The sequence below is a fragment of the Filobasidium floriforme genome (genome assembly GCF_021052385.1).
Source record: "Filobasidium floriforme strain CBS 6241 chromosome Unknown HD553scaffold_6, whole genome shotgun sequence".
Taxonomy (NCBI): domain Eukaryota; kingdom Fungi; phylum Basidiomycota; class Tremellomycetes; order Filobasidiales; family Filobasidiaceae; genus Filobasidium; species Filobasidium floriforme.
In genome coordinates this window covers 828486-855641 of record NW_025763627.1, presented here as the reverse complement: position 1 = coordinate 855641, position 27156 = coordinate 828486, and the positions used below count along the sequence as shown (strand labels likewise).

Here is a 27156-nt window from a genome sequence, read left to right as displayed (position 1 = left end):
CCATATCCTTGTCAAACACCACATGTGTTCCCAGATTCTCCAAAGCTATGGTTCTGCCAACCATTTTGAAAGCTCTCTGGATACACACCACACGACAGTGTTCTTCTATGTCTTCTATCCACTTAGATATGGTCGTCTGAGGTGGTTTTGAGGCGAGGAGGCTGTGACTGATGACTCGTAACTGCGGATGGCGATCATCATGATACGCTCGAGAAGAAGTCGGAACTCTTTGTGACAGTCGGAAACAGTATCGAATTAAGACATGGTATAATTCGGCGCCTTGAGGTTTCTCATAGGATCTTGACGGTGGCAAGGCGGCTGTCAACCAATCGTCCGGTTCTGGCGTGGTATCCTCAAACTTGTGTTGACTCATTGACAATACTGTACTTTATTACATGAACGTACGCAACCGATCGAAATTTTGCTTACTCCTTGACTTGCTTCGTCGCATCGTTCTCCGGCTCACGGAATCTCGTCTACCCTGCGGACATCCTGTACAGAGGTAACATTCCTCGCCTGCCTGTTCTCCCTCGAATGCGCATAGATCGCCTTTCTCAATCGATTCACGCTTCCTAGGGGTACGTGCGCTTTGAGACCCTCCCAAGGTCCGATCGCCATCCGATCTTCCCAAAACACTCGCCGTTCGTCGCTAGCGGAATCTTGTCCGACAGGTAATTCCAGGATGGCTACCGTCTCCCACGGGCTGTCAGACTCTTTCCACTCGGTCTGCGTATCTTCTACGGGCTGTCTGTCCAGGTCCCTGCACATTTGGACATCCAGCGAGTACCGGGCCGGGTGGGATGAAAAGTATTGAGCGAGCATAGGCATGATCTCGTCCGGTTCGGTAGGCTTGATGGAGGACAAGGCCTTTTGCGATTCCAAGATCGGTTCGAGGCGGTACTTGGCGACGTATGGTCCGTGGGTGTAGGCCGCTTGGGAGTAGAAGGTGAAGGACATGGGGTCTATGGCAGGCGTTTGGTCAGCCACATTGCACTCGTGAAATGATATCCGGAACAGGTGACAAGGCGACTCACGCTGGTTGGGCAAGAACCCCGGCGCTGCCTGGGTCAAGGCGTCCTTTCTCAACATGATCGCCGCGTTGTACTTGAGAGGACTTTCAAAGTACTTTTCCCTCAAGGTGAATATCTCCAGGGTCGTGTCAAGCTGAAACGCCGGAGGGTCAGAGTGCAATTAGCAACGAGATACGACATCGAACTAAGACCCTCGACATCGTCCGCTCACGTCTTTCAGCTGAAAGCGACAGTCGTCCCGTACCTCATTACATCAGCTGATCAGAACGTTGAAGAGAAAGGCGACGTGTGACTTACCTCAAGCATGGGCGCATTGTTCATAAAAAGATCATGCCACCCGCCTTGCTCCGGGTTGGAATCCTTGAGTTTCTCACCATCTACACCGAAGATGCGCATCCCGATTCCTCGAGGGGCGTTTTGCGTATCAGGTAGGATGTGGCCTTGAAAGTAAAACATTATTCACAATAAGCTTCTTTGAGAAGTAGCGCTGAAGGTAGTATAGTGTTCGTTTGGCAGGCTTACTGGGCTCAGTGGCGTAACGCATGGCGATGTCGTACGTCTTGTATTTGCTAAACAGGCCCTGGAGTTCGTGCCCGAAAACACCGATAAGCTTTCCACATCAAACCGAACGGAAAAGAGCATTTCCTTACCTGAGCTAGATGTTCCGGGAGCCCGTCCTTGACCTCTAGTCTACCCTTGACGACCGCCTGAGTCTTGACATGCGTTCCCCTAAAAGCGTGTCGGTGTTTCTTGTCTACCTCCCCGAGTCGATCAATGTCGAGTCAGACAGAATTCAAACCGATTGATGGAGCTCACAGTTCCGATCCTGGATCCTCGAGACGACCTCTTTAAGCTGTTCGATCTTTTCCTGTTCGTTGTCAACGGGAGGTTCCACCCGAGGATCGCTAGCGAGCACGAACGCCGAGTCCATCTTGGCTTCCTCTATGTCTGTGATTCGAATGGGAAGAGTGGAGTCTGTAGAGCAGCTCGTTGATTTGGCTTTTACACGAATGGTCGACTTGATTATGGGCGAGAGCGTTGATAGAGAAGATGGGGGCAAGCTGTTCCAAGATCCAGATCAGCCAAAGACGTCATCATCCATCATCCATTGTCGGCGCTAATTCAATCCCCGAGGGCAAACTCGATGACGAATAGAAACCTCGACATTACACTCTCGGCTCTCGATGACAGACTCTGTCCAACTGACATCGATGATCCAATTCTGATCTCTGATTTCGCTTTGCATCATTTGTTTCTTTACGCTACAACCTTTCTTTCGACTTCAGGTTTGGGACACCTCCACCGCCGAGCCTGCCTCTGGCTCTCACTCGGTCCTACTCTCCTTGCTTCCCGACTTGTCAAACTTTTCCTGCAAACTCTTGTACATGTCCTCGACGCTGACCTTCAGCGACACGTACTTGATGCCCAATTCTTTTTCCGCCTTGGCCCCGCTGTGGATGTTGGTCTTGGCCCGGATCTCGGCGCCCTTACCGGGTTGGCCGACGGGGACGTTGGGGATCTTGTCGCCAGGGAAGTCATGGATGATGTCAACTGAGGGGGTTGGAAGTCGAGCGTTGTTACGGATTAGACCGGAGGCTTTATACCCGTTGTGAACGGAACACCAACAGCTCACCGATATCTTGCCCGTTCAGAGGTCCGGCCGAGACGATGAATCGGTTCCCACCCGCCTCGGGCTTGGTCAAGGCCAAGACGTGAGCTTCGGCGACGTTGCGGACCTGCGCGAACGAGAAAGGAGGGTAAATGATTGTCAGTTGCTCGGACTTTTTTCAATTTTCTTTGCGATTTGGACCCCTCGGCTGGCCCACTTACATCAACCCAGTTGCCCATAGCTTCCTTGAGATCGTCATCCGTCTTCTTGCCCTGGGTGAATCCCCAGAAGTTGGCGACAGAGGTGCTGCGAGGTTGTCAACAGCACGCCCGATCAGCTTGGGTCATGGCATGACTCGCTGTATGGCAACAACAGCGCAGAGATTGAGAAAACCTACTTGATCGACTCGGGGGAAGAGACTTGGTGCATGACAGGTCCCAGGACCTATGAACGTGGCGAAGATCGACACGCCAGCCAACAGTAGCCATTTAGCAGGGAACGAATCGTGCGATCAACGGGATGAGCAGGAGGCATGGACTCACGAGAGGCGGGTTGATCGTAGCGAAATCCCACGAAGGATGGTTCTTCTCCATAAAGTCTGTCGATCGAAAACAACATGTTACGGATCAGTCGATGAGCAGGAGATGAGCATTGCATCGCCTTGAGCAAAGGAGCACTCACCCCAGGCCGCCCTCTCCGCCAAGGTCTGTCTCGAAAACGCCAGGGTCATATCAGCAATCTAATGATCCAGTCTCCAGTCGACATAGACCCCGAACCGACCTACCTTGCTAGCCCTGTACTTGTCCGCTCCCGGAGCCTCATGACCTTCCTTCTCGATGACTCCTGGAGAGTAAGTGTTCCAGTCCTCTTCGGTGAACGTGTAAGGCGCTCCGTTCTTGTGACGATCACCGGTGGGTTCAGGGACGATGACGGCTGCGACGGAGGAGGTGATCACGAGGCGCTTGAGTTGAGGGCTGGCAGGTCGCCGAGAGGAAATCGTAACCACGTAGATAGTGTGAATGTAAGGGACGGCCGGCAACGACAGATAGAGCGATTTCAGCGGAAGAAAGCAAGGCAAGAAACGGAAATTCAGACTGACCAATTCTTCAAAGCGCTCTCCATGATCCCCACAGTCCCTTGTACGGCAGGCTTGATCAACTCGTCCGTCGTCGGCGCGTCCAGGTAGAAGCTGCGCGACGGGAACCAGAAAACGACAAAATGGTTGTTGCGTTCAGTATGAGCTTGTACGTAAAGGCGGTGTATCGATTTGAGGTAGAAGGCTTACGGAGAGGCGGTATGAGCTGTTGGATACAGAGAATTGCAGATATAGGAGCGAGGGTCAAGCACATCAAACGAAAATGAGTTGGAAGATGAGGTGCAGGACTGACCAATTCCATCGACGCCCTTGACGGCTTCGTCGAAAGCGCCGGGCTACAGGTATCCAATATCGACATCGATATCGAATCAAGCATCAAGACCGAGTAATCAGTGATCCTTGCAGTGTAGTTCGACCGCAGCAATACGATACTTCGCTCGATCGGATGAACTGACCTTGGCGATATCCTCAACGATAACATATTCGAACTTTCCGACCCCGTCAAACAGCTTCTTCAAGTACTCGCCCTTTTCGGTAGAACGGACGGTTCCCCGGACTCGGTAGCCGTTCATGAGCAAGTGAGAGCATAGATGTACGGCGATGAAGCCCGAGGCACCAGAGACGAGAATGAGGGAACCTTGAGGTCTGCAGAGTCGTTGCCGTAGTCATAGTCACCATTGGTTTAGGTCGTTGTCGTCAAGGGGTGGAGCGATGATACGTAAGCGGTCGCATGGAAATGAGAACGCTGATCATCGGTGGGCTTACACGGCGGGCATAGTTTCGAGGTTGGGTATGTAATTAGGCTTTTTGATCCTTCGAGATTAGGTGAGGTATAGGTTGAGATACGTAGTCCAAAGATTATCGAGGGAGATGATGACCAGCATGATCAGAGCAAGGGTTCGAGCATATATATATATAGTCCTACGTCCTTGCGAATGTAAAGCATCCGCTCACCGGCCCGGTTCACAGGAAGTCGTCATCGCCGATCGATCTTGAATGTTTAAATGTTTACAAGACATCTTTACGTTCACAAGTATAGTACATCTTTGCTGGTGTATTGGTAACATTGGCGCTTGTCATGATATCAACTATCAACACTACTCGCGCCCGCGCTGGGTTCGATTCCCAGGCAGAGAGCATTCTTTTTTGCTTCTGACCGAGATCTGCTGACACTCTGAGGGCCAGACTCAATCCCCTTCACTCCTGGCATAGCCCGGCGGAAGTCTTACCCGGACAATCGTTTCAGGCAATCATTTGATACCAAGTTTGGAAGCGAGCATAGTGTTTTGCGCCGAGCCAAGCCCCATGAGTTCGGGCGATATGCTGATTGGCGATGGGCGCGCCGTTTCTGCTCCTGTCGTGTATTCGGCGAGTCGGATTTCACCCAAACTATACGATGAGTGATGACGATTGCGCTATAGCCTTGGATACACGGCGACACAATCCCTTTCGTTTACTTCACAATAGATGCCCAAGCCAGACGCAAGAATTACCGGACGTCAGAACGTGCATAAGCATGCATTCGTACTCGGTCATCTAGTCGATAGCCGATGCGACAAAGGCATTCCTGCAAACCCCATATGATAGCACGGTCAAGACTAGCGGGCACAAACCTGATACAAGTGCAGAGACGGAGGACACGCAAGACTATTTGTATGTTGCAGGGCTCGCCTGACTGAAGATTTTGGGTCAGGACATTGGCCGACCAGTGCGCCGCTCGATTGTTGGCGTTGGCAATTTAATGCATGCTCTTGCCAGGGATCTTGACAGTCACGTCCGGCAACCGACGTACTCTCGAGCCGAAAGAGGGTTAAACGCTGGCTCCTATATCCGTGAACTGTTGTTGTTCGTCGAGATATCAAGATCTCGGCCAAATCCTTTGCCAAGGTGATTTGTCCGGTCGCCGGAACACCCTCAAATTTACGCGTGTCAGCCTTTTTCTACGCCATCGAGGTACGCGATCGCGATCAGAAGATGATGGGGATGGCCGAATCCAAAACAAACATCGCAACCGACGACCGACGAGGCGTGTTCGTTGTTGTTGTCATCGTCAGTCTTCTCGCTACGCCAACCATGTCACTCTGGCGAGCACATGAAGAACAATACATTCCACACGGAATTCAAAGCTCGGTACCTTCATTTCGCTCTCGTGTAACGGCGTGGAAGCCATCGAGATCGCCCTGGAATGTCAACAAATGTCTTGCGAAGTACCGATGAAACGTCCATACCCTGCCTGCCCAGAGATCTGCTATATAAGACGTGTACATCTCGATCGAGAACTCTCGATCCAAGTCATCTTCAGTAGCAACTACTTTGATACACATTCGATTCTAGTCTTGCTTTGTTCTCGTTCTCGGCCACACTCTTTTCACCCTACGCTCGTTCCGCAACTACACTCGTTTCACTAACCCATCCCGATCGAAAACATGAAGTAAGCTATCGATTCATTTCTGTATGGCAGACCATTCGATCGATAACTGACCTCCTTTTCGATCGACACTAGGGCTTCTACCATCCTGACCACCCTGACCATGCTCGGCGTCGCCGCTGCTGCCGCCGTCACCCCCGTCTCCAGAGCTCTCGCACCCCGACAGTCCGCCACCCTTGATTTCTGCTGTCCCGCTGAAGATGCGACACCGGAGGGTGTCATGGGATTCGTCCTTGACCCCAACACTTCTTTCCCTCAATGCGGGTGAGTTCTCGAGGCCAGAATTGTGATTCGATTGTTTTGCTGGACTAACAAGTGCGATTCGTTCAGATACATCGCCGAAGGTGCTCCTCCTGGCAACTACGAGCAGGACGCTGGCTTTGAGGGAGGTACCGCGGGCGGGTGTCTCTACAACGTAAGCCAGTTCTTTCCTGTCATTTCCAATTCCCTTGAAATAACCCTCTAACCAATTCAATCCGTCGCTTCGATCTGCTATCATAGGACGACGGTACCCTCCAGCAAGACCGTAACGCCGGTTTCTGTCCCCAATCCGCCGTCTCTTGTACCGTTGCCAAACGGGACTTTGCCCGACGCAAGCTCGCCGCTCAACGACCTTCTGCCAAGATGGTTAGGAGCGAAATGTCGGACGAGCTCGTCGCCAAGCGAGGAGTTTGGAACCAGAAGAAGAGGGCTTCCGCATAGGCTCAGAAGGAGGAGCGATTGCAACGCGGTTTGCTTATATAGAGGAACTTCGTATGGGGTTGTACCGACATGGAAAACAGGACTGCCTTCTTTCTTCGCTGTAGCTTGACTTTTGACGACAGGATGGATAGACTATGAATGAACTTGATCTAGACGAGTAGCAATCGAGGGTGTCCAACACGTCCAATCTATCTACATTCGAGCAAGTTACAAATCTCGACCGAGCCGCCGCCTACTTGCGGCCTTTACCCTTGGGCTTCCCCTTGGCCCCACCGCCACTCTTCTTCTTGCCTCCAAGTCCGACACCATCACTCCGACCCGCTCGCATACCCTCTCGGACGGCCTTGCCTCCTCGCTTGCTGCTGTCAGTGTCGAATCCTCCCTTGCCGAGAGCCATCTTCTTCATCGACTTTTCAGTCTTTCTGCGCTTGCTCTTGGCGTCGACCTTTTTAGGCTGAGCTTCGGTGATCTTGACAGGTCGTGCGGCCTTTTTGGCAGCTCGAGCACCGGCGGCGGCGGTCTTCATACTACCATCAGCCTCGTCCATCTCCCTGGCGATCTTGCGTCGAGTCTGCTTTCGAGAGAGACCTTCGTACTTTCCTCGTTTGGGCTATATTGTCAGGGCGATCCGAGTCAATGGGATAAGCACAGGGCTTGTGAAGACCACGGAAACAAGCCTTGTCACTCACCTGATCCGCAGCCGACTTGGCCTTTTCCTTGACCTCCGGGAAAGCAGATACGTACGCCGACTTACTGGCCTCTGGTAGGAGGTTGTCAAAAAGAAAAGCAGATCTTTAGCGGACATCACGACAACTCCGACCAACGCCGGCACTCACCCTTTGCCTTTTGCTTTTCAGACTCGCTCTGGAACCACGTCCTCTTCGGTCGACCAAAGATCTCCTCCTCGTGCTCGATCATGTTCCTTCCCTTGGTCAACTCCATGTCGGCCTGTCGGACGGCCTTTTCCTCCTTTTCTTCCTTCAAGACTTCGGCGACCTCGGAACGAAGCGCTTCGAGCTTCTTGGCACACGACTGGATGGCCGTGCTGGGAATGACTCGGTTGTGGATCTGCGACGAAGCTGATTGCTTGATGGCCGCCTTGAGCATCCGTCGATCGGCTTCACCGACGAGGGTGATCGAGCTGCGGGTTGCGATCTTCGTCAGCCACATCTCCCACTACCTCGATGGTTGCTCGACTCGTCGACTCACCGACCGTTCCTACCGGCACGAGCGGTACGACCGACTCGATGCGTATATGCGCTGAGTTGACCGGGCATATCGTAGTTGATGACCGTCTCCACCCCCTTGATATCGAGACCACGGGAAGCCAAATCGGTAGCCAACAGGTAGTCCACCTGTCCCGCTTTGAATTCTTGCAGAGCCACCAGACGCTACATCCGGTTGAGCACAGCTCGCGTCAGCTCTGGTCATGCGGTAACGATCAGGCGACTTGCGAGACCTACCTGTTCCTGCGTCAAGTTCCCGTGCAGCTCACTCGCCTTCAACCCGCACAGCCCAAACACGATCCTCATCTGATGAGCCAACGCTTTGCTTCGGAAAAAGATGATACACTTGTCTTTGACCGTCCTCGTAACGAGGGACAACAAAGTCGCCGCTCTGACCCGATCTGCCCCCTGGACAGCTCCTTGGTCGTTAGAACCCGCTTTCGACCCTGACGCTGCAGCCGAAGCCGTAGGAGCCGGGTTCGACCTCCCCCTGATCCTGACGAACTCTTGTACGAGGTTCTTCGCCGTCGTCCGTTTGGGATCCACGAAACACCTCACCGGCCTGTCGAGGGAGAGCTTGACGAGCTCGTCGATCGAATCCGTCATCGTCGCCGAAAAGAGCATCGTCTGACGTTTCTTCGGACAGTTCTTGATGATCTCGTTCAACTCTTGCGAGAACCCGACTTCGAGCATGCGGTCGGCTTCGTCGATGACGAGGATGTCCAGCGCGTTCAGGGTGAACGAGGGAGAGTTGTTGATATGGTCGATAAGACGACCTGGGGTGGCGATCAGGATATCCGGGAGGGTCCGCAGGGTGTGCGCCTGGGCGCTGAGGGAGAGACCTCCGACGAGAAGGGCGAATCGGATGGAATCGAGTCCCGAGTGTTGTACGAGCGATTTCCCCACATTTTCGCACTGGACCGCCAATTCTCGGGTAGGACAGAGGATCAGGACTCGACAAGCCGCCCCGGCCTTGGACTTGTCCCTGTACTGCAGACGTTCGAGAATGGGGATCAAGAACGCCGCGGTCTTTCCCGAACCCGTCACCGCGCTTCCCAAAATGTCCCTTCCGAGGAGTGCGAGCGGAATTGACCTCGCCTGGATAGGCGTAGGCGTGGACAAGTTCAGAGCCGTCAGTGCCCTCAGAAGAGGTCGTGAGAGGCTCATCTGGCTGAACGATGTGGGGATCGTCGGGTCGATCGGGTTGTTCTGGGCGTCCTTTTTCAGAGTCGGGTCGGTGGAGAAGAAGGCGTCCTTGCGGGCCTTTTCCGCGGCGGTGTCTTCCTCGCTCTCAGCCTCCGAGTCGGAACCCGAGCCCATCTGAATGTCGTCCTCCTCATCTTCATCCTCGGCGGAATCGAGGTCGGAGTCGCCGTCTTCCTCGTCCTCCTCTTCAGAACCTTCCTCATCTTCATCCTCGTCGTCCTCCTCCTCGACATCGCTCTGAACGCCCATCCCGAACCCAGATCCATCATCGGAGACGTCGTCAACTTCCATCTCGTCTTCCTCTTCCTCAGTACCTTCCTCTTCTTCTGAATCTTCCTCTGAATCTTCCTCCGCATCCTCGCTATCGCTATCGTCATCTCGTTTGCCCTCGTCCTTGGCGGATCGTTTACGCTTTTTCGTCTTTTCCCGATGAGACAAGATCGGTTTGCCCGTTCTCCGTGCGATGATATCGTCGACGTTCAAGGGTTGCTACGAGTATCGAGTATCGTCCACATTATACCGTACAGAAGATATCAAACCGTGTTAGACAGATCAGCTTCAAAAGGTGATAGGGAATGATAGAAGATGCGATAACATCTCGTATCACACAGAAAAAAACAAGAAAAAGCGTTGTACGTACCAACTTGCCTCCCTTGACCTCGTCCCCCTCTTCCCAAAAATCGACCCCATCCCCCAGAGTCTCCCTCAGAGCCGTCCTCGCCCCGTCCAACCCCGAGAAATCCAGCGCAAAATCGTCATCCAGTGCGAACTCCTCATTCTCTTCTTCTTTCTTGCCAGTACTGTTGCCGTTGGCATTCTTGCTTGATACAGCAGATTTAGGATTAGACTTGTTGGGAGTGCGTTTCGAGGAAGAAGGACGGGAGGAAGTTTCCGGTTCCGAATCCGAATCGAGCGTCAGGATAAAGTCGTCGGCCATGGCTGTCATCAACTAATTTCCTAATGTCGTTACGTTGAATCTGATTTAGGTCAAAGAGATCGAGTCTTTGCACAAAAAAGGATCGAGTTGATCGATAGAGTTGCTATGGGTGATGGTCGGCGGGAAGCTCAAATGTTGAAAGTCGAACGATCACGTGATTCATTTCGGAAGTACTTTGGTTCCGGAAGTGAGTCTATATGCTTCCGATGGGGGTGGACCGGTGGATACGCAACGAAATCGTCTGTTCCATCTTCCTCAACTGGTACAGTGAGAAACAGGGGTTGCCTTGCTCATTGTCGAGCTCTGAAGCGATGTCTGAGTGCGATTCTCAGCGAGAGGAAGCGGTACAGCATGTCGAGGATATGTTTCCGGAGATGAAGTTGGGAGGGGGGGTATACGGCTTTCTCCGCGCGAGCATCATCAAGCATCATCTCATGATCATATGATCATGGTTTCGAGATCGATGCCATTTGATTCACACGCAACTCGTTCTCATATTCAACTCGGGCGAATGACAAGAGACAAAGTACAAAGATGAAATCGCCATACACCATACCCCTTGCCATCTCATGCCTGATCGCCTTCACATCCTTGCAAACCATGGCTTCCCGCTTCTCCTCCTCAACTTTACCACCAGAAACGACACTCCGTATCATAACCTGCAATGTCCGGTTCGACGGTCTCTCTTCCCACCCGGTCCCCATTCCTCCTAATGGTACCATCCAATCCCCACGCCGACATTGGACGTTGGAGGACCCTTACAAAGAACGACCCTGGGCTGAACGGAGGAGCAGGTTGGTCGACGCGTTATGGTTCTGGGGTGCGGACGTTATCGGTTTTCAGGTGTGTTACGTCCTTGAATCCCTTTGAATTGATCTCGCCCTTCTCAATCCCGTTCTTTCTTTCTCAATACGAATTCGAAAACCCGATCTCTCTTCCGGGCTACCGATACTGAGTCTCACTCTGGTCGTCTTGGTGTGTTAGGAAGTCCTCCACAACCAACTCCGCGACATCCAATCCCTTCTAGGCCCCAGATGGACTTACGTAGGGGTCGGTCGTGATGATGGTCAGAAGGGTGGGGAATATAGCCGATCTTCTACAATACGTGAGTTCAAGCCTCATATCTGTAACTCGATATACTAACAACTTCATTTATATTGTCTTGCTTTCCTCGTTTCCTTCTTCACGGGGGACGTACTGTAGAGAACGGTTCGAAAAGATATCATGGGGGACGAAATGGCTATCGAAACATCCTGACGAACCAGGTTCAAAGGATTGGGATGCCGTGAGTAGATTATCCCCCCCTTACGATCCTTCATCTTGTTTCATACATGAGCATCGTTTCTGATGGAAAGCATCATCCTTTGACCAACCATGTCATGGTCATGTCATGTCATGTCATGTCATGTCATTCCATATCGTCCGCCGTTGCTTCACATTGCATCCCACCGCGTCTCATGATGATGTACTCATAGGCCCAGACAAGGATAGCAACTTTCTTAACGCTATACGACAAGTCCAGCACCTCCACCACGAGGACCGCCTCGGACCTAATTCATCTGGTGAACACGCACTACGATGACCAAGGGAAGAAATCTCGAGGACGCGCGAGTTGGATCATTCGGGAGTTGATGAACGGTTGGGTGCGGATGATCGAAGCCGAGCTCGACACGGAGAAAGCTGGCGAAACCGAGAGAGGGGCAAGAGGTCATGAGGGTCTCGGGCGGAAAAATTTGGACGTATGGGGGACTTGGGGTGGGGAGGAGGAGGATGAAGAAGAAGAGGAAGCAAGGGGCGAGAGAGGGAAGGGAGAAGGTCTGGTCGTCTGGATGGGCGATTTCAGTAAGTCCCCAACGCAAATTTCGATACCTCTCCAGATTCGAGCGCTGATCGAGCCTACGAATGCTGGACAGACGCCCCGACGGACGACCCCAGAGAAGAAGGCTACACTCACGCCATCTCCCGCGACCCGCTCCCTCATTCCAAGGGCGACGACATGTATTTCCTCGACACCCGCCTCATACTGAACCGACGCCAGAACAAACACACTAAAGGGAGAATGTCTGCACCGTACGGGCACAAAGGAACGTATACGGGTTTTACACACCCGGGATGTGAGGTGGACGACCCGATTGATTTGGTTCTGCTCGCGAGTACGAGGTTGGATCGGAGGTTGAGCAGGAAGAGCGTACAAAAGCAAGAATCATGGAGCGCACCCGTTGGCGAGATTGAAGAGGATGAGAACCTGATGGGAGTACACGCGGAAGATATAAGGGGAGGGTGGGAGGTGGAGAGATATGGAGTGATCGATAATGTCATAGGAGGAAAGGGGGATGAGACGGGTTGGGTGGGAAGGTGGTCGGATCATCGGGCCGTAGGGGTCGAACTGAGGAAACGAACGTAAAGTAAATTTAACATGGTTTGGCGCAGCGTTGTAAGTCGCTGGATACGGTTGTATAGTCATCAACAATGTAAACGGCTGGATGTAGATACTCTTCGACAACGACAGCGCTTGTCGTGTTAATGAGCTCTGAGTATAAAGCACGGTCAGGTCTTGACTAATGGTCGTGGACGATCGCCCAATCGTGGCGACCACGGCGAATCACCAGTTGCCACAATTGTTGGCCTTGTGGAAGTTGCCTTGCCAATTTGTTGCACCTTGACTTGGTCCGCTGCCAGATGAATGACCTCCTCCAATTCCTCAAGCAGTAGACATGGACTGCTAGGGTAATCTAACTCGCCATGAAGATGAACAAAGAACCCAAAGACCTGTTTATAATCATGTTGATCAGGACCTCAACCACTTTGAGGCCAAGGTTGACCATCCATAAGACAAGTTCATGTTTCCATATGTTGTATAAGACATCAGGCCCGAGAAGCCCGATTCGCCTCACTGGACCGCAAAAGATTTTGTTACCTAGTACTGCCCAGAGCGCGGATTTCTCCACAAATACTACGGAAGACTGTGAGTAGCGTGCAAGAGGCGGTCGCCCAATTCGTCGCAAGGATCAACAACGCCCTCGTCCAGGTCTCTTCGGCGTGCCGTGTATGACTTTCCGTTCCAATACTGCTCGAGGCTTTTCGACAACTCACCTCGCCGTATCTTCTGGGTACAGGAACCGGTCTTCGCCATCTTGCTCTAACATCTTTCATGCGGTTGTAAGTACATAATTGAGCTGAGCCTCAATGTAATGAACGGTTCTCAGTCAGCAATTCTAGCATATTAGTGGGCGAGACCACCCGTTCGTGGGCGTTTGTGAACAAGTTGACCTTGCCTGCGTAGACAAACACGCACCCAGACTGTGTCCGGTAAATCCTAAGAGGATATCAAATTGGTGATCGGTTGAAAGGTCGTCAAGCGGACCTCATACCTAAATTCTTCAGCGCCTCTTCATCAAACCTGCTGCAGTTGTGACGATAATCAAATATACATCCAGACCGAATAACTGCCTTTCTTGGTAGCGCGCGCCTCTGCTGGTGGGCGTTACAGACATCGCTCCACGCCATTTATCAGGTTCCCACCTAGAATATGGCAGTATCCTGACGGATTCCAGAAGATCGTATTGTCCGATCAACCACCCTGTCGGAAGAGAAAAAGAAGACGGTTGTGCACGGCTGCCCGATTGCAAATGGAACTTTGACGACCACTTTCAATAGAATTCACTTTTTGAGCCTGAGAAGGTCAAAAAGGTGGGTATCCCTGCTACAAGCCATCAACGCTGGTGATCAACGGATCGCCGGTGAATTGTGTTCAATTAGGTTCAAAGGCCGATGACCTCATTCGGTTGCGGGGAAACTGCGGTATATCATATCGGTACTCCTGCTGCGATTGCTGCTGGCGCAACGTCGTTACACCAGAGCGGGAAATAATGGGTCGATCGCTATCTTACAAACGATTTATCAAGGTCCCGATCGGGAAACTGTAGGCGTAAATTCTGTCCCATTGATGTCTACTGGATTACAACGACGAGAATGTCAGACTGAGAATCGTAAGAAAGAAGGGAAAGAGTGCCCGCGACATATCGTATCGTGTGTCTTGGACTGATCTACCTATATCGAGTATGCGTCGCCTGCAAACAGACGGGAAGAAGGGAATCTATTCCTCTAAAGCGACTGAACACTTTTGAAGTACAGCCGCAGATGTACGAACGCCAAAAGCGATGGCCTTCTTTACTTTCTTCGGCTCGACGACCGAGAAATCCGGCTCATCGTCATCGTTGGCGGGCCTCACGTTCTCCATCCAATTAGGGTCAAACATGTCGCCTGGTTGTGCCCACATAGTCTGGAGATCTTTGCCTTCTTTGACGATATCCCACTGCAATTCTACGGCTGTGAAAATGATCCTTTCGATGATGTGACGGGTCTTGATTGGGTGTGAAGATGGAAGACATTCAATCTCATGCCTCACCCCAAGCGTGGAAGGAACCAAACTCAAAAGCAGACATACCTCGCTAGAGAAAACCTTGTGCCAATAAGACGAGAGAAGGTTGCTGGCGTGAGCGGCGGCTTGTCTCTTTCTATCCTCTAGCGGATGATGCGCGTTGAGTGCCTTTGCCGTCATCGCCTTCCAGATGTTCCGGTCTATTGCAAGAGCAATGCGTCAAACGTCGATTTCGATAGCATGGAACCTCTTGAAGGCCAAGAAACGTACGCTGGACGGGGATCTCACTCGCTAAGTCTGCAATGATGCGACAGATATTGAGCTGGACAGCAGCCAAGTACTTTTTGAAGATGACCGTATTGAGCATGTCATTCAACCACCATTGAGCATGGTCTCGGCGGCGTAAACCGGAAGTCGCACCGGCAGCGAGAGCTGGGTACGTTTTGAGGAGATGCTGAGCTAAGTCCTTGACCTTCTGGTTCAGGCCCAGCAGAGATCGAAGATGTTCTTCGTCGGTTTTTGTTGCGTGCGGGGTCAGTAAGACCACCTCGCTCCGCGCCCCGCGCAGACGCTCCACTGCGGCCTGTGACTCGCGTAAATGCGTCTGGTATAGATGGTTTTCGGTTCTCAGCTCCCTGACTCTCTGTTGCAGAAAATCTCGTTCATTCTGACAACTGTAATGCTGAGATCGCTCTTTGTCGACGAGACGATTGAGACTCGTCACCTCCGCTCTGAGCCGTTTCATCTCAATGGCTTGTTCTGCCTCAGCGGTAACAGCGCATTCGAGTGAGAGGGTTTTCTTGGCAGTTTCATCCTCAATGTCAGACATATTATCCCAGGAGCCCGGCTCGTTGCTATCCCAAGCGTAGGCGGCAATTCGAAGCCGCTTGTTATTGCCAGGAAGAGATGTCATCGACAGCTCATTGATCTCGTCGATTTGGCGTTTTCGTAGCAGCTGGTCACGCCTAGCTGGGCCTTGAAGGGTAGATGAGCCACCTTGTGGCATGGCGCCCTGTTTGGTAGAGCGATCAGTAAGCAGATTTCAACATGCTCATTTAGTGAAGATGAGCGAATCTGCTCACCGGGATCGCGCAATCATCGATCTCCATAATGGAGTCGCACGTATCCTCTGATCTCGCACGTAGCGATTGGGGGGGTTCTGGCAGAGGAGTGGCTTCGTTTGGTTTGCCTTTGTCGTAGATATACATCATATCGATCATATCAGAATTGTTTGTTGTATGGATTCGTTGCGACTCGAGCATCAAAGATCCAGGAAGCAAGAATTTACTATCGAATTACAGTCTTATATAACAATAGTGATTTATATCGCACCGGAATGATGATGGCTTACAATCTTCGAACAATCTTGGATAAATCTGGAAGAACAATAGGGTTTTGCTATACCTCAAGAGGTTGAGAAGGTATGTCCGTTGCCCTCTCCGTATAAGTCGGAAGGGTTTTGTACCGGATCCGAAGTGGATCGCCGATCCAGGATTAGCGCTGTTATCAATTCGCTCGTCCGGATCAAAGTCCTTTGAGATTAGACTTTATGAAGATCCACTTATCTCAACAGATTGGCGAATCCACAGCACTTACTGTTGTTCCGCGCCGTCTCGTCGATTAGTCGGACTCTTGTTAGGATCGGAACGCTGGGCGAAGCGAAGAAGCATCTACGTATATATATCTGGCGGCTGGCGGCGTATACCTCGAGAACAAAGGGCAAAGCATTCTGGAAACATCGCTACCTCGATGTCTGACCTCAATTCACATCTTCTCAATATGAATTCGTTCGACACTCTCACCAAAGAGCTCACAACTGAAGGAAGCAGTGAGCTCCTTGTTGTCAGCTTCGACGTCGGGACAACCCAGTGTACGTGTTCTCAAGACTTGATAAATGTAACCTGTTGCGCTGCTTACCATGGCTTAGCGGGAGCGGCCTTTACCTATATGGCCCCCAAGGAAAGGGAACGTGAGTGATCTTCGGTAATCAGTAAAAGAGCGCAGCTTATTCTACATATCTCAGCATCCCTCCTACTGTACTGGAGAAACTCCCGGGGCAAACGCCTGGGAGGGCAAAAGTACCAACCATCCTTCTTTATGACAAGAGGCACGTTCAACTAGGAGACGAAGTGCTCGGTCTCGCGCTAACTTGGCTTTCTGGTTACAGCGGTGTTTGTCAAGACAAGTGGGGTTCTCAACTCACCAACCTTTCGAAAGAGGAGCGAACTAAGATTAGCAAGGGCGAATTACAATTAGCTGAATGGTTCAAAAGTGAGCGTAGTGAACGTCAATTGCATCGGAGTCAGACGCTCAGGTAGTGTTCTGGTGCTACGATACAGTTCATATCGACCCCGAACAACGGCGGGATGTCAGAGCGATCGCAGAGGAACCTTCGAAGCGCTTACCCGAAGGCAAACAGGGGGTGGAACTGTGGGGAGAATTCCTTGGACGCCTTAGCAGTGCAGCCAAGCAAGCGATCCGCAACGACTACAACATTACGTGGCTAGAGGAACTAGAACAAAGCCACAAAGTCCGCTACATAGTTAGTATACCTGTAGGTTGGCTCAAAAGTAAGCTCGATTCCGCACAGATCATCATGCATCAAAGATTCACCGTCTTACTTACGAACGGTTGCTCTAGATCCACAGACGATGATGGACTTACGAACACAGGCTGTAAAGATTGGTTTGATCAACAAAAACACGGCTACCAACCTTCGATTTTGTTCGGAGAGCGAGGCGTCAGCCTTGCATTGTGTCAGTACTGCATCTGTCGTTTTAACCTATGTGCCAGAGTTGCTTATCGTGTTCTGATTCACCAGTACTCCCGTTCGGCTCTTCTTGACCTCAAGATGAGCTCTAACGTATACATGCAACCAGTAGAAGCTAAGATGTTGAAGCGATCATGATTCTAGCCCGACGATGTCTTCCTGGTCGTTGATGCCGGTGGGGGTACAGTGGTGTGTCCTCACGTCCACTCGATGACAATCAGAACTTCCCGCTGAATGATTGACCTGATATACAGGACTACACTTCCTATCGCATAACCAAGATCGACCCCCTTTGTATGGAGGAAGTTGGATCGGACTCCAAACTTTGTCTCTATAATGGATCGACTTACATCGACAAGTCCTTCCGAGCTTTACTGAAGGAACATTTGATCTCGGAATACACCAAATCGCCGACAGTCCCTGACAAGCATTTGGATAAGGCAGGAATGCTCTTTGCTACACTCGGTAAACTCGAGTTTAGCTTTACGACCAAGGATGCTCCGCCCGGTTGTTACGCGATCTCTGACAACGAGGTCGATTACGACGAAGGCGAAGTGTCGGTCCCTTGGTATGTCACCTATCACGAGCCAGAAGACTGAGGTAAATATTCATGTGTGAGATATCTTTACAGGACTTTGATGAAATCCGCCTTTGATCAACACGTCGATCTTATAGTGAGAAGTGCCGTACATATTGCAAAAAAAGAAGCACCAAAAGTTAGTTGAGGGCAATTTCGTTTGATGGTCTGCCTGGCTGTTTCTGACGAGACTGCTATCGTTGTCCAGTATGTTTTCTGCTCCGGCGGTCTGGGAGACTCTCTTTACCTACGAGAAAGACTAGAAATGGAATCCAAATCTTTCAAAGTTGCTCAACCTGATCAAACGGCTTCTTCATCGTGAGTATTTTACACTCGCGACGAACATCGATGCCCAGGCCTAGAGTTCAATCCGGTAACTCTTTCGCTTTACCTCAGCGGATCGAGGGCCGTCACTCTGGGCGCATGTCTTTTCGAACTACGTAACTGGGTAGAAAAGCGCAGCTGTGAGTATTGATAGGTTACCAAAGTAATCTGGCGTCTGATGTTGCCATGCTTACAACCTCACTCCTCTTAAGTGACCCTGTTGCTCGGTTGCGAGACGGAAAAACGCCTGCAGTCCTGGCAGAAAGTTCCACGAGGAGAGGCCACCTACGTCAGCCGGCGGTGTGGGTGGACTTATCTTGATAATCGGTTCACACCGATCAACAGCTTGGTGAGCATCGAGTCAGAATCAGCAAACAACGAGACTCAGGACGTATTCATGGCTACGATAGGACCGCGCCGCTGGTGCTGAGGCTTTCCATAGAACTACAATCATTCAAGAAGTTGATTACCCGGTAAAGGGTCTCGGAGAGGACTGCTCTCTAACTATCTTTTCAACCACTGCTAAAACGCCACCAAAAAGGACGACCGATCCTTGTAAGCGTTACCCTGCATAAGCAACTACTGTCCTCGCTAACGTGTACTCTTGACAGCTGCCCGTGAGGTTGGGAAGTTCGAATTTTTCATCCCGGCCGACGCTAGCCACACCGTGGAGAAAGCCCCAGACGGGACTCGTTTGGCCATGTGTGAGTTGCTCCAGATTGGCTCTTCCTTGTATTAATCCCGCTGAACGTCTGGCGCGGCTTAAAGACCCTTTCGAAGTCCGGGTATATTACGGAGAGACCGAATTACGTGCGGCGGCGTACAGCCTTGACGGGGAAGTGAGTGGAATCAAGCGAGCTACGGAAAAGCCACGTTGACATGGTTGATATATAGGTGCTTGGGGGAAGTACGTTCCTTGAGGGTCCTGCGAGGATAAAAGGCAAAAGATGAGCGCATCATCACCGCATACAACATGGCCGACGATTATGATAGATGACTGAAACCGCACAGGCGATGGCGCAACTAGAAGCAGAAAACACGAGTATAGGCGATGGGTGGCGTATAGCCTGCGAGCACCATATAGAAGAGTAGCGTCAACTTGGCGCGTGATTCAAGTGAAAGGGGATAGGCAGCAAATAATCAAGTAGACTGTTTGTTTAGCTTTGGCAGATCGAGAGACGAATATTATGCAAATGGGGAATTGAACTATAAGCTTCGATTCTTAGCGCTTTCTGATCCGAAAAAACAACGTGGGCGCAAATTATCTGCATGAACCAGATTTTGCGAGGCTTACTATTAGCTGTATATCGCAGCCACGACTGCACTCCTTGCGAGTGCGAAAAAGGTAGCCTTGTTGAGGGCCTGTCGCCATCATCGTCACCCTAGGTCTTTCGATGCTCGTAGTCTTTAAGTTACAAGTTTATCGTTCTTGATCACCCATCCAGTATCTTATTAATAAGTCCCGAAGACTTGGTTCAATTTAGCTATCATCCGCACAGGGCTAATCGATCTCGGAGTTGGTACCTCCTCTGTTCCTGCACATTGCGACAGATAGGACGGACGCGCGGACGTTACTTCGGACAATCGCACCGGGTTGATGTCGAACCTGACTCGGGCCAGTCAATCCAACTGGAATTTGCGACGAAAAAGCCTTTGAGCCTCTGCTCGTGTTCGGGGATGAAGTGCTCCCCGAATTTCGATTCCCAAGACGTTTCATTCCAAACCACCCACCTTGAACGCTGAAACGCCGGCAAACCCTCAATCCGCGATTCCCCCAGATTTGCGCCCGTGGTCATCGATCCTCACCCGGCAACGTCAATACGATCACGATCGAATCTGATGAAGAGAGGAAGATGAAACGCACACGTACTGTACGCCACGCCCAGCCCGAAAGCCACGATCGAGACGACACCGCAATGTGATACGACACAGCCTTGGGATTTGCCCCCGGGTGATTAAATTCGCGTCGCCCCCGCCCCGCCCCGTTCTTTGTTGCGCGCTCGTTGTTCGGGAGTCTTTTGTCTTGTTCCTCTTTGTGTTTCTCCGTCGGAATAACCGGATGCCGGGTAGGATTGTGGTGTCACTTTGCATTTTTCGATCGCTTAGGACTCCGCCGAAGAATGGGAAGGTGCGGGCTCGACAGGTAGGAGCCGAGCGACACAGCACAGGCGACGCATAAGCAGAGGCAGCGCACAGCTGAGTACCTGCGTACAAAAGTCAATCAACCGGCCGACATGAGCATGGATGAAACCCCGGAGACAAGCCCAATCGGCTCGAGCGCTGTCGTTGTCGACCGATGTTGTCATGTACACTGTTGATATGGTTCAATCCCGAGGCTGGTGGAGCGGGAAGCCCGAAGCATATACCATAATGAACGGGTAGTCGCGCGATTCCCGGCGGCCGACACCGCGACCGCGCGTGGCGGAGAGGGAGGAAATGCCGATCGAAGCTCCGCGTTTCATCTTTTTTGATTTTCACTCACCGCGGCTGAAGGGTGGAGCGGGGGTGTCGTCATCAAAGGATTTTCGCGGGAAGATCAAAGGATCAAAGGAAGGGGGAGTTGACCTTCGATCGAGTTTCAAAGGGAGATCGAAGGTGTCGAGAACTCCCTTCCATCAGATGCGCTAGGGTCTGTTGGGTGTGATGACCTCCACCCTCGAGGGCGGGGACTGAAGCGAGTAGACGTGAAACGCGACAACTAGCTTGCAAGCGATCAAAGTTCATTGATTAAAGGATGACCGCACGACATCGGCGCGACGACCGACCGGGCGACACCACGTTGGTCGCATTTTCTCGTTTGTTGTTGACGTTTGATGTTCCGGCGACTCGATCCCTTTGATCGCGAACGCTGATGGCGATGATGGGGCGGGGAACGTATATAACCATTCAACCCCGACTCGTTCTCGACGCTTTCCCCCTTTCACTCACATCCTCTCTCTTCTTCTTCTCTTCTCTCCATCAAAGACTGGTTCGGCCTCTTCTCCCTATCACTTCGTCGTATTCATTCGACACCACTCCACTCCCTTCACTTTCCTCACGCCCGACTGGATCCGACGCCCACCTACCACCGTATCTTTCCCATCACACCTCGATAGACTCGATCATCTCCTCTCATCTCTCACCTAGTCCTACGTCAATCCTCAACCCTCTAAACGAATCACGACAAAGATGCCCTCCATCAAAGCACTTATCACCGTCGCCCTCCTCGGAGCTTCCTCGGTCACCGCCACCTGGGGCAAATTCCATCAACCCGTAAACTGGGGCTGTGGAAACTCGAAAGCCCCGCAGAAGGAACGAGACGATTGTAGTTCCCGAGGATCGTTCTTCACTTACATCGGCGGAAAGGGAAAGGCCGTTTGCTGTAGCGAAAAGACCAAGACGCCCGTGAGTCCCCTCTCCTTTCGTCCTCTTCAGCCTTAAGTTATCGCACCACCACAGCATGCTGATCCTCCATCTTTCTTTCGTACCCCTGCAGCCCCGTGACATCGACTGCCCGATCGGCTGGTACATGCACAAATGGGAAAAATGCTGTATTCCCCCGAAAGAGGTCAACGAGTGCGACTGTGGAGAAGGTTTCACGTGGAACTCGAACTTGAACAAGTGCACGAAGAACAAGCAACATTGCAAGCCTAGCGAGTGGTGAGTCGCGTCCGCGCCTTGTTCCTCGGCGTTCGCGTAGGCGTTGGGTTAAGATGCTGATCAGATCCCATACATCCGCGACAGGTGGCACGAGAGGTCCAAGGAGTGTGTACCGAACACTCCTTCGAAGGGAGATTGTCCTAAGGGCAAGACCTGTCCCAAAGGTACGTCCGATCGCCCGACCTCGTCCTTTCACTCCCTTCCCTTCACCCACCTTCGATCCCGATTTCTTCCGCCTTGCTTCCTTTCGCTTCTCCTTTGCTCGAGATTCCTTTGCTCGAGATCCCTTGGAGAACTTTCGAACTGCATGCTGATCTGAGATTGTACGCTTGTCGGCTGCGTTTGCAGGATGGTACTGGTGCAAGTGGACCAAGAAGTGCCGGCCCGAGACTCCTCACACCCCTGCTCCCGATTGTAAGTCCTATCCTTCTGACGTTTGTATCAACCTGCGTGACATGTTACTGAGTCCAACGTTCTTCCTGATTCGATGTGTAGGCGACGACTGGAACGACAACACCCAATGCTGTGAACCCCCCGCTACTCCCTCTGGTAACCCTAAGCCTCCTCACGGCCAGCCTCCTAAGGACGACAAGCCCAAGCCTAAGCCTCCTCATGGTCAACCTCCCAAGGACGAGAAGCCCAAGCCTAAGCCTCAGCCTGGACACGGCCACGACAAGGACAAGAAGGACGACAAGCACGGTTACAACAACGGTCATCACTGGAAGAGGACCGTTGAGGAACGTGTTCAGGCTGCCGTCAAGCTGAGGACTGAGCAGGAGCAGCTTGAGATCCAGCAGGAAGAGTTGAACGCTATGTACTGTCCCGGAAGGTTGCAAGCTTGGTGAGTCAGGGTTGGCCCGGGTTTCGATTGAGAACAGACGCGCTGATACACCGTGAGTATCGATCCAGTTCGGTCAACGGCACCGCCTCCTTGGACCACTCGTGGTCTTACGAATGTATCGATACTCAGTCCGAGCTCGAGAGGTACGTCATGCTTCCCTTCTCGCCACAGCTCATCCCACTGACGATGAGTTATCGATCTGTGTACAGCTGTGGTGGATGCGCTTCGACTGGCGAGGGTGTCGACTGTACCGCTCTTCCCGGTGTCAGGGCCGTCACCTGCAATGCCGGACAATGCGAAGGTGCGCTACGCCCTCATCACTGTCATCCGAAACCATGCCACTGACATCGACCGTCTTTCTCATCCTGTAGCATACAACTGCGCCACCGGTTTTAAGCTGGTCGACAGCGTCTGCGTGGCTCTATGAACGACCGACCTCCGGATTCGGTCGTATAGATAGAGTACTGTTCTTTAGGGGTTTCTTCTTTCTCTTCTTTCCTTTTCGTGATGGACAACCTAGATACGGACAATACTTCGACTGTTTTACCTTACTAAATCTACTATTACTCCAGTCTTGGTTTCTTCATGGACGTTACTGCGCCTTTCTATCTCTTCCGTGTATCTAGCTAGTTGCTATGAGTAGCAGATGGTATCGATCATCGGGAAAGCTGCTTTCGGCTATGCAAGCACTTGAAGGTGATCTCGACCATGTCATAGAACGTTGATATATGATGTTAACTTGCTGTTGCTGCTAGACATACATGATTTCCGATATGACAATGGTGGTGACAGGCCTGAATCGATGATTTCCGATATGACAATGGTGGTGACAGGCCTGAATCGATATAGGATACATCGTTTGCGCGTGCCAGCGACGCAGTTGCAGTCGAGCCCCTCTGAAACGCCATCACATCCTATAACCCGATACCGCGAGAGGAGTGTAGCAGCTTGTATCATTTCTGGATCTTAGCAGGACCTTCCAGGAAAGTATTTCCCCCTAAGACCTGTTATAGCCGAGCTTTAGTACCAGCTCATCGAGCGTACTGCATGTCGGCGTTGACCTACCTCGTCTTCCAGCGTATAGGCGGCAGCACGCAGTTCAGTATCCCCATAAAATACCTTCACCTTGAAAGTATCTGTGAAGTCGAGATTTGTGGTTGTCGGTGTTATAATGCAAGCAAGAATTGAAGAAATCAAAGGGTGACTTACACTGGGCGATAGATGTTCCATCGGGAGCAAGCTGGATCCGGTGAGTAGCATGGACCGGAATAGAGAAACTGAATTGTCCAATTTCGCTCAGCACTAAGACCAGTTCACAGGAAAGAAAATAATTCAGCGATCGGAGAAAGATCGTTTTTTGCCGACCATATACTAGTACACACCTGGATCAGTAGATCTTACTGGCACAATTTTGGAGTGGGTTTGCAGTATCTTCAAGGTACACCGACCTGGACCTTTCAAAGGATGCGGGAATTCCTGACAAAGTGTTTTCTCGTAATGTTCTTTCTCACCCACATTGATGTTCTGTTTCAACGGGTAAATAAGTTCTTTGATGACAGGAGCATAGTCATTAACTTACCGGGTTGATGATCACAGTAAATCTGTTGGTGAGATAGGTCCATCCATGTTGGCGCCTGGTCGTCTCACCCATTGGCACAGTCTCCCAAGGCTGAACTCTTCGTTCTGTAGTGCAGCCGATGCACACCGAAACGTTTCGCTTCTCGACGCAGTTACGGAGGCCAGCAATACACGCTCCCAGCGTAACAGCTCGAGATCCGCTAGATTGATCGATTAGCACTCCCACATCTCAGCGGTCAGTTCGGGATGGGCTATATCGGTACACTCACGTGGAAGATCCTTGCTTGTCCGGCTGTGCGATCTTGACATTGGAGCAATGCATCTCCAACTTCTCGCGGAGATATACACTGTCTCCCAATCCCCCTGAACAGAATATGTACTGATAGCGAGATGAAGGTGTCAGATCCCATGAATATGTCCAACATTACAACGGATGGCACACTTACTTTCGGCTTCTCGTCCGCGACAATATGCCCTGCTGATTGAACGATCTTGTCGACATGCTCATCGAAAGCCAGCGCCATAACTCTCCTGTCGCGTAGCTGTTGTGAGTACCTGAACCTATCAGTAAGATGTCACGGAATTCGCTGACCAGGGTACCGTGATTTCGCCATCCTCGAAATCATCTTCATTCTCTGAGATCTTCCAACAGCCTGGCAATACGTCCTTCATTGTGAAATCTGGTTTTGCTTCATACGAGAACATTTGTACTGCTTTGTCGATGTGCATCTCAGAGACCGCTTGTGTTTTGGGGTAGCTTGACTGTATAATAGGATTGTGTCATGAGGGAAGACATCGTTATAATCCTGCGAGGGCACGTGTTTGGTTCGATTCGACTGTACCTGTAGGTGATCCTTGATAACTCGTCGAAACGACTTGTCGATGTAGGTCGAACCACTATAGAGGCAAACCTTCGATGCCAGCCCCACTTCTTCAAGACGGATCGGATCGGTCTGATTGATCCGGTACGAAGTAAAATCCTGTCGCATTGTCTCGTCATTAGCCAATGGTCTATCCGCCAATACTGGGTGGCCTTACGACAGTTCCGCCACCAGCATCTAGTACCAAAAAGACGTCATTGCGCTATTAGGAGCTCGGTCAGCCATATTGATCCACGATTCTATCAAGCTCTGGCTCACCTTTAGGTCTAAGATGGCCGATCGCTCGTACTGTGTAAAGGACAGGATTCAAGGCGAATGGTTCGACGCACGCAGAGGCGTTTCACTTCTCGGTCTCGATCGCTTACGCAGTGTAACGCGGAGGCCTCGCTCTCCGAACAGAACTTCAAGTTTGACATCGTATCTTGCTTGATAAGCCCTACACGCACAGCTTGTTTCCTGAGCGCCATCATGGTCGTTGCATCTGTCAAAGGCAAGTTAGCCACAGATTGGGCTGCTGACAGCTTCGCGATGAGAATCAACTTGCCTTTCTGCCAAGCAACCGGAATCGTCACCACGTATCGGACCTTGCCCCGCTTCTCCAGTTCTTCCAGCCAAGTGATATGGTAGTCGGTCTTGATCGCTTCCTTAGCCGCTATAATTGTTCAATGAGATCGGCATTCAGAATCGATTTGTCCACTGGTCAGCGCTGACTTCCGCTCCAGTCCTAAGGCGATCAAAATACAAACTCACCTGAGCTGAGTCGGCCCAAATACTCACCCCAGACATCTACTCCCTTCTTGCCCTTGGGTAGTCGTTTAGTAGGCTCGGTCAGATGGGTAGCATTGTTGTTTTGCTCTGGATCGATGTGCACTAAAGTATAAGACCAGATAAGGATCGATGAGCTGAGTATCTAATCACAAACCACACAGCGAGAGGATAGAGAACAGGCAGAACATACGCTTGAACCATTCGACCTTGACTATCTTCCCTGACTTGAGATCCTCCTTCTCCTCTTTCGTAAGTTTGCCGACTTGTGAGCCCCACTTGTCTAAGCATTTGCCTCTGAAAGGAGGCACCTCGATACAGTCAGCATCGTTCTGGTTAGCAGAGGTTCGAGCAGGTTCGAGTGACCCACCCTTTGCTATAGAGGAGAACGGAAGGAACTTTTGCTCTACCAGGAGTCTGACCGGGTAACTTCTCGATCACGACCGGGGCGATACTATGATGATGGCCATTTGCTTGAGATGGAACGTAGGGATCGATCGTAAAGGAAGATTCTCCATTTACCTTCCTTTCCCCTCTGGAGCGATGTAAGCCAGTGCGGCTCCAGCTACCAACAACGCAAACGAACCACAGATCATATCGGTCAGCCGTTTCAAACTCATGAGAAAATGAAAAGCTGTACATACACTGGGTAGTACCGATATCGAAGCTGACGATCAACAGCTCGCTGTTGCCTGCGCTCCCCATCCGTTTGGCGAGTGCTTCAAAGGATGTCATCTTTCGGACAAGGAGGGCCAGAGATACCAGAGGCAGAGACGTCGTTTTTCTTTACAAGTCGCGCGGAATAATAGCGAATGGTGGTAGATGGGAGTTGCAGGTTGCAGGTTGTAAAGATCGATGTGCGTCGAGCACGAGTGTGCGGCCACCCATCATCCCGGATGGGTGATTCATCCTAGCAGCACAGCCCGGACATAAGATCCCCCTGTATCCCCGAGAAAGCGTTCAGACCCGGTTGCCCGTTTGTCGTTGTCGCATCAGCTAAGCGAGAGGTGGATACGAGGACTGTGCGCGGTGGATCGAGCTTGAGGGTGGATCGAGCGACAGGTAGGTCGGCGCTAAATCCGTCGTCGTGTGCCATCTGAGACACTTCAAATGCTCCCGTTGAATTCTACGCGATCAGAAGCTTCTAGCTTCTGATGACGGCTGT

At 51.4% G+C, this 27156-nt stretch overlaps 10 protein-coding genes and 1 non-coding gene across 11 annotated transcripts; 5 read left to right on the top strand and 6 right to left on the bottom strand.

Annotated features, from left to right (window-relative positions):
* Positions 1-274: 274 nt before the first annotated feature.
* Positions 275-2071, bottom strand: HD553DRAFT_348935 (catalase-like domain-containing protein). Its single transcript, XM_046183423.1, has 7 exons — positions 1848-2071; positions 1682-1785; positions 1554-1611; positions 1329-1471; positions 1243-1251; positions 1035-1164; positions 275-962 (listed from the first exon to the last, which is right to left on the bottom strand). The coding sequence occupies exons 1-7, from the start codon at positions 1960-1962 to the stop codon at positions 463-465; spliced, it is 1059 nt and encodes a 352-aa protein (XP_046038214.1). The 5' UTR covers positions 1963-2071; the 3' UTR covers positions 275-462.
* An 88-nt stretch (positions 2072-2159) lies between these two features.
* Positions 2160-4628, bottom strand: HD553DRAFT_308251 (putative D-lactaldehyde dehydrogenase). The gene is made up of 12 exons (XM_046179515.1): positions 4502-4628; positions 4192-4381; positions 4029-4071; positions 3926-3941; positions 3740-3829; positions 3425-3614; positions 3322-3346; positions 3183-3238; positions 3038-3084; positions 2862-2946; positions 2665-2767; positions 2160-2582 (listed from the first exon to the last, which is right to left on the bottom strand). Exons 1-12 carry the CDS (start codon positions 4510-4512, stop codon positions 2356-2358), a joined length of 1083 nt encoding a protein of 360 aa, XP_046038213.1. The 5' UTR covers positions 4513-4628; the 3' UTR covers positions 2160-2355.
* A 151-nt stretch (positions 4629-4779) lies between these two features.
* HD553DRAFT_t29 lies at positions 4780-4873 on the top strand. Its single transcript has one exon. It is a non-coding gene; the product is annotated as a tRNA-Asp (tRNA).
* A 1162-nt stretch (positions 4874-6035) lies between these two features.
* HD553DRAFT_199692 (uncharacterized protein) lies at positions 6036-6982 on the top strand. The gene is made up of 4 exons (XM_046177089.1): positions 6036-6167; positions 6240-6428; positions 6495-6579; positions 6666-6982. The coding sequence occupies exons 1-4, from the start codon at positions 6163-6165 to the stop codon at positions 6864-6866; spliced, it is 480 nt and encodes a 159-aa protein (XP_046038212.1). The 5' UTR covers positions 6036-6162; the 3' UTR covers positions 6867-6982.
* Positions 6983-7098: 116 nt separating this feature from the next.
* HD553DRAFT_340638 (putative ATP-dependent RNA helicase) lies at positions 7099-10235 on the bottom strand (the record flags this gene model as incomplete). Its single annotated transcript, XM_046182570.1, has 6 exons — positions 7099-7476; positions 7556-7626; positions 7703-8007; positions 8076-8257; positions 8330-9787; positions 9939-10235. The coding sequence occupies 6 exons, from the start codon at positions 10233-10235 to the stop codon at positions 7099-7101; spliced, it is 2691 nt and encodes an 896-aa protein (XP_046038211.1).
* Positions 10236-10835: 600 nt separating this feature from the next.
* HD553DRAFT_269565 (Endonuclease/exonuclease/phosphatase) lies at positions 10836-12639 on the top strand (the record flags this gene model as incomplete). Its single annotated transcript, XM_046177622.1, has 6 exons — positions 10836-11078; positions 11220-11344; positions 11439-11520; positions 11711-11942; positions 12149-12388; positions 12470-12639. 6 exons carry the CDS (start codon positions 10836-10838, stop codon positions 12637-12639), a joined length of 1092 nt encoding a protein of 363 aa, XP_046038210.1.
* Positions 12640-12782: 143 nt separating this feature from the next.
* On the bottom strand, positions 12783-13368 carry HD553DRAFT_322939 (uncharacterized protein; the record flags this gene model as incomplete). Its single annotated transcript, XM_046181348.1, has 3 exons — positions 12783-13004; positions 13130-13188; positions 13329-13368. The coding sequence occupies 3 exons, from the start codon at positions 13366-13368 to the stop codon at positions 12783-12785; spliced, it is 321 nt and encodes a 106-aa protein (XP_046038209.1).
* Positions 13369-14236: 868 nt separating this feature from the next.
* HD553DRAFT_348931 (uncharacterized protein) lies at positions 14237-15725 on the bottom strand (the record flags this gene model as incomplete). The annotated part of the gene is made up of 3 exons (XM_046183422.1): positions 14237-14816; positions 14887-15628; positions 15699-15725. The coding sequence occupies 3 exons, from the start codon at positions 15723-15725 to the stop codon at positions 14332-14334; spliced, it is 1254 nt and encodes a 417-aa protein (XP_046038208.1). The 3' UTR covers positions 14237-14331.
* A 640-nt stretch (positions 15726-16365) lies between these two features.
* Positions 16366-19492, top strand: HD553DRAFT_322937 (uncharacterized protein; the record flags this gene model as incomplete). Its single annotated transcript, XM_046181347.1, has 15 exons — positions 16366-16444; positions 16544-16585; positions 16621-16887; positions 16956-17186; positions 17289-17356; positions 17531-17575; positions 17641-17954; positions 18018-18060; positions 18172-18281; positions 18633-18636; positions 18698-18842; positions 18899-18991; positions 19056-19126; positions 19182-19194; positions 19458-19492. The coding sequence occupies 15 exons, from the start codon at positions 16366-16368 to the stop codon at positions 19490-19492; spliced, it is 1560 nt and encodes a 519-aa protein (XP_046038207.1).
* A 1650-nt stretch (positions 19493-21142) lies between these two features.
* HD553DRAFT_368292 (uncharacterized protein) lies at positions 21143-23194 on the top strand (the record flags this gene model as incomplete). Its single annotated transcript, XM_046184137.1, has 8 exons — positions 21143-21671; positions 21763-21926; positions 22011-22090; positions 22275-22340; positions 22422-22767; positions 22836-22910; positions 22977-23068; positions 23139-23194. Exons 1-8 carry the CDS (start codon positions 21456-21458, stop codon positions 23192-23194), a joined length of 1095 nt encoding a protein of 364 aa, XP_046038206.1. The 5' UTR covers positions 21143-21455.
* Positions 23195-23661: 467 nt separating this feature from the next.
* On the bottom strand, positions 23662-26726 carry HD553DRAFT_334491 (uncharacterized protein; the record flags this gene model as incomplete). Its single annotated transcript, XM_046182149.1, has 18 exons — positions 23662-23771; positions 23833-23903; positions 23977-24069; positions 24150-24291; positions 24347-24545; positions 24615-24724; positions 24792-24900; positions 24938-25107; positions 25188-25325; positions 25384-25403; positions 25485-25514; positions 25592-25707; positions 25746-25878; positions 25977-26096; positions 26185-26367; positions 26414-26445; positions 26514-26556; positions 26636-26726. The coding sequence occupies 18 exons, from the start codon at positions 26724-26726 to the stop codon at positions 23721-23723; spliced, it is 1851 nt and encodes a 616-aa protein (XP_046038205.1). The 3' UTR covers positions 23662-23720.
* Positions 26727-27156: the final 430 nt, after the last annotated feature.

Excerpts from the sequence above, each read along its gene's own strand:
- HD553DRAFT_348935 (XM_046183423.1), bottom strand. The coding sequence starts at position 1,962 with ATGGACTCGGCGTTCGTGCTCGCTAGCGATCCTCGGGTGGAACCTCCC. Across the intron at positions 1,786-1,847 it reads GAGGATCCAGGATCGGAACT|ACAAGAAACACCGACACGCT; the intron begins GTGAGCTCCATC and ends TCGGGGAGGTAG. Across the intron at positions 963-1,034 it reads GGGGTTCTTGCCCAACCAGC|ACCCCATGTCCTTCACCTTC; the intron begins GTGAGTCGCCTT and ends CGCCTGCCATAG.
- HD553DRAFT_308251 (XM_046179515.1), bottom strand. Across the intron at positions 2,768-2,861 it reads CTATGGGCAACTGGGTTGAT|GTCCGCAACGTCGCCGAAGC; the intron begins GTAAGTGGGCCA and ends TCGTTCGCGCAG. Across the intron at positions 2,583-2,664 it reads TCTGAACGGGCAAGATATCG|TTGACATCATCCATGACTTC; the intron begins GTGAGCTGTTGG and ends CAACCCCCTCAG.
- HD553DRAFT_199692 (XM_046177089.1), top strand. Across the intron at positions 6,429-6,494 it reads ACTTCTTTCCCTCAATGCGG|ATACATCGCCGAAGGTGCTC; the intron begins GTGAGTTCTCGA and ends CGATTCGTTCAG. Across the intron at positions 6,580-6,665 it reads CGGGCGGGTGTCTCTACAAC|GACGACGGTACCCTCCAGCA; the intron begins GTAAGCCAGTTC and ends CTGCTATCATAG.